Genomic DNA, 2726 nt, shown 5'->3' on the forward strand with positions numbered 1-2726 from the left:
GGGAAGAATTGGCATTACGGTTCTCCCACAATCTGTGCTCATGATTGATCAGTATCCCACGCAAACTCTACAAGATTGTCGGCAAATATTGGAGACCTTAAAATCATATAATTCTGCACCTAATGAATCTCCTATTGATTGGATAAGCTCCTTCTACAATATCAAGGAAACACAGATGCGGGAGGAAATAAGAAATAGGAATAAAGCCGCAAGCAAGGAGCATAGCATATAACACATAAGGACACCCGAGTGATATCGATGTTTTTGGTGATGTCATCTACATGTGATGTATGTCGTGTCCATGTTACTCGCGTTACTAGTATAGTCAACAAATGGTAGATATAAATACCTAGGTATGGAGACCCTACTCGTAATAACACAACTCAACATCGTCACGAACCATCACACTTCATGTTACTTGAATACGACTTCAATGCTATTCCACTATCAGTGACACCACGTTTGACCAATTGTAAGAAGTATTCATCATCCATCATTGGTACAAGAGGCTTCCATCTATCCATCCTAGATGGCTTCATTATCACGGGAAATGTATCTCTATCGTCTAACACTGACTTATCACACCTAGGAATATCCTCATCATTGAATGATGTTGTTGACTGTTGTTCTTGTGGTGGTGGTAGTGGACAGAGGTTCATTGTCGTAGTCTCCAAAGGGTTGCTATCAACGCTGCCTAAATGCACCGAGTAATCATTAAACTCATCATCGACCCGAGTATTCCTCAGCGACAGGTCTCGACCTCCTCCTCCTCCTCGTAGTGGTGGTGGTAGTGGTAGAATAGGTGGGAGTTTCACTGCATTGTCCTCCTCCTCCTCATCATCCTTGTGGTTATCATCCTCCATATACTCTCCTAAGATAGCTGCTTTCCGAGTCCACCTCGGTATAATATTGGGGGTATAACCAGTGACACCAGCACTGCGTGTACTAAAGGAGGGAGTATCATCGAATACAATACGAATCCAACTCCTACCGATATCGTTTAACCATTTCTTCTAGTTGTCGTTGTCGGAGGTTCTCCTCCTTAGCTTGCCTCGCTGCTGCCTCCTCTTGTTCCTTCATGGATTGTCGTTGGACCTCCCTTGCCCTCCTAGCTGCTAATCTCCTTCCTCGAATGACCTCCTCGTTATCAATCATAACATGATGATGATTATGTTCCCGAGAAAGTATATCCTCTTCCCGTATAGCCTTCTTCTTCTTCATCCTCTCCCTGGTTCGTTGTCTAAGATGAGTGACCCTAGCCTTATTCGCAGCAAGCCTTGCCTGAGCCTGGCGTTGGTGAGCCTCTCTCTGGGCAACCTCATCCTCCCTAGCCTGCCGAGCTCTCTCTGTCACCCTTCGAGCAGCAGCATGCTGTTCCCTCACAGCCTTCTCATCATTCATAGCCTTCCGCCTACGACCCTCTTCTGCTGCAATCCTTTCACTTCTCACACGAGCCCTTCGTTCCCTGGCTACACTCCGAAGTGTTTCCGCTACCCTACACTGTAGTTGCAATATTTTCCTCTCTTCCCTTTCAGAATCCTCCTTCACCACTTCCGCCGCCGTTGTGTTCCGTTCCTCATTATATTTGGCTCTGATCCTCGCCCGAGCTGCATGTACTCCCTTCTTGTCTGGAGGCGGCTTTAGAGCACCTCTGTCTGCCTTCAGTTGACCTTCTAATTTCTCTATGTTCATTCGCATCCTTTCAACTTGAGCCCAGTCATAGCCTCGTATCCTAGAGTTATCATTATTGTGTTTCGTCCCTTCCCTCATCATAGTCCTCTTCTTCTCTTTCATCTGTCTAGTTAATTCATCAAGTACATCGAGAGCATGGTGATAGGCTTCACTATTGTCTTTCCCAGTGCCCCGGCTACCATGCCCTCGACCAAGTGTTTTCTTCTCTGGCATGGTACCTCGAGTCGCCAGTTTGTCGTCGTTAGCTGCCTTGGAAGAATTAAGTTGTTCAAGTTCGGCAACAGTAGGGGAAACTGGGCGTTGCAATAACTGCTGTGCTCTAGCCAGGGTATCGGCGACAACAAGAGTTGTTGCCTCGGCCTTCATTTCATACAATGATGTGATTATATGAAGTGAGAAGATCTGCTGATTGAGTTAGCAGTAGTCGGGGCCCTCCCAGTTTAATACAATACTACAACACGCAAGTCCATAAGCCGGATATCCTATCAGAACAGCATTAATCTGATCTGGTGTAAAATGAACACTACACATGTATAACAAATCTGATGGTATAATAGATAGTAATCAAGTATCTTCCTTTAGTGAGCGTCGTCAAGCAGATCCCAATTCAATGCTACTGTCTCGGCGAATTGGATAGCGGTCTCAGAGACCCACTTGAACCCCGTTTTCCAAGGTAGCCAGCCCTGAGGCCAACCTACATGCCCACCGTTATCTGTTATCAATGAGAATAGATACTTAGATGCTGTTGGTGGTAACACAGCTCCAGCCTCAACATGAATGATAGGATCATCACGGGAATGTATCAAGAGAGTTGGTATGGCGATATTCGCGCCACCATTGCTGTATTTCTCACTACAGGCACTCATATCATGATAATAATCAATAACATCATCATAACCATGGACAGCAGCAGGGATCAATGTATCGAGCTCATATAGATCAGTAGGCCTATCATACCACTTAGGATCGGATGGGGAAAAGCCTGTTCTGTTGACCATTGGGCCATGGACTCTCTGCTTAACCTCGAATGCTAA

General features: G+C 45.6%; 2 protein-coding genes across 2 annotated transcripts in view; both read right to left on the reverse strand.

Moving 5' to 3' along the window:
* Positions 1 to 392: 392 nt before the first annotated feature.
* Pmar_PMAR028269 (phoshoprotein 300, putative) lies at positions 393 to 2058 on the reverse strand (the record flags this gene model as incomplete). Its single annotated transcript, XM_002769056.1, has 2 exons — positions 393 to 945; positions 992 to 2058. 2 exons carry the CDS (start codon positions 2056 to 2058, stop codon positions 393 to 395), a joined length of 1620 nt encoding a protein of 539 aa, XP_002769102.1.
* Positions 2059 to 2270: 212 nt separating this feature from the next.
* Positions 2271 to 2726, reverse strand: part of Pmar_PMAR028270 (hypothetical protein) — a gene marked incomplete at both ends in the record, with an annotated part of 1361 nt that continues 905 nt past the window's right edge. The window contains one exon of the mRNA XM_002769057.1: positions 2271 to 2722. Within this exon, the coding sequence (XP_002769103.1) occupies positions 2271 to 2722 (452 nt within the window). The remainder of the gene's footprint in view (positions 2723 to 2726) is intronic.

The sequence above is a fragment of the Perkinsus marinus genome (genome assembly GCF_000006405.1).
Source record: "Perkinsus marinus ATCC 50983 genomic scaffold scf_1104296966482, whole genome shotgun sequence".
NCBI lineage: Eukaryota > Perkinsozoa > Perkinsida > Perkinsidae > Perkinsus > Perkinsus marinus.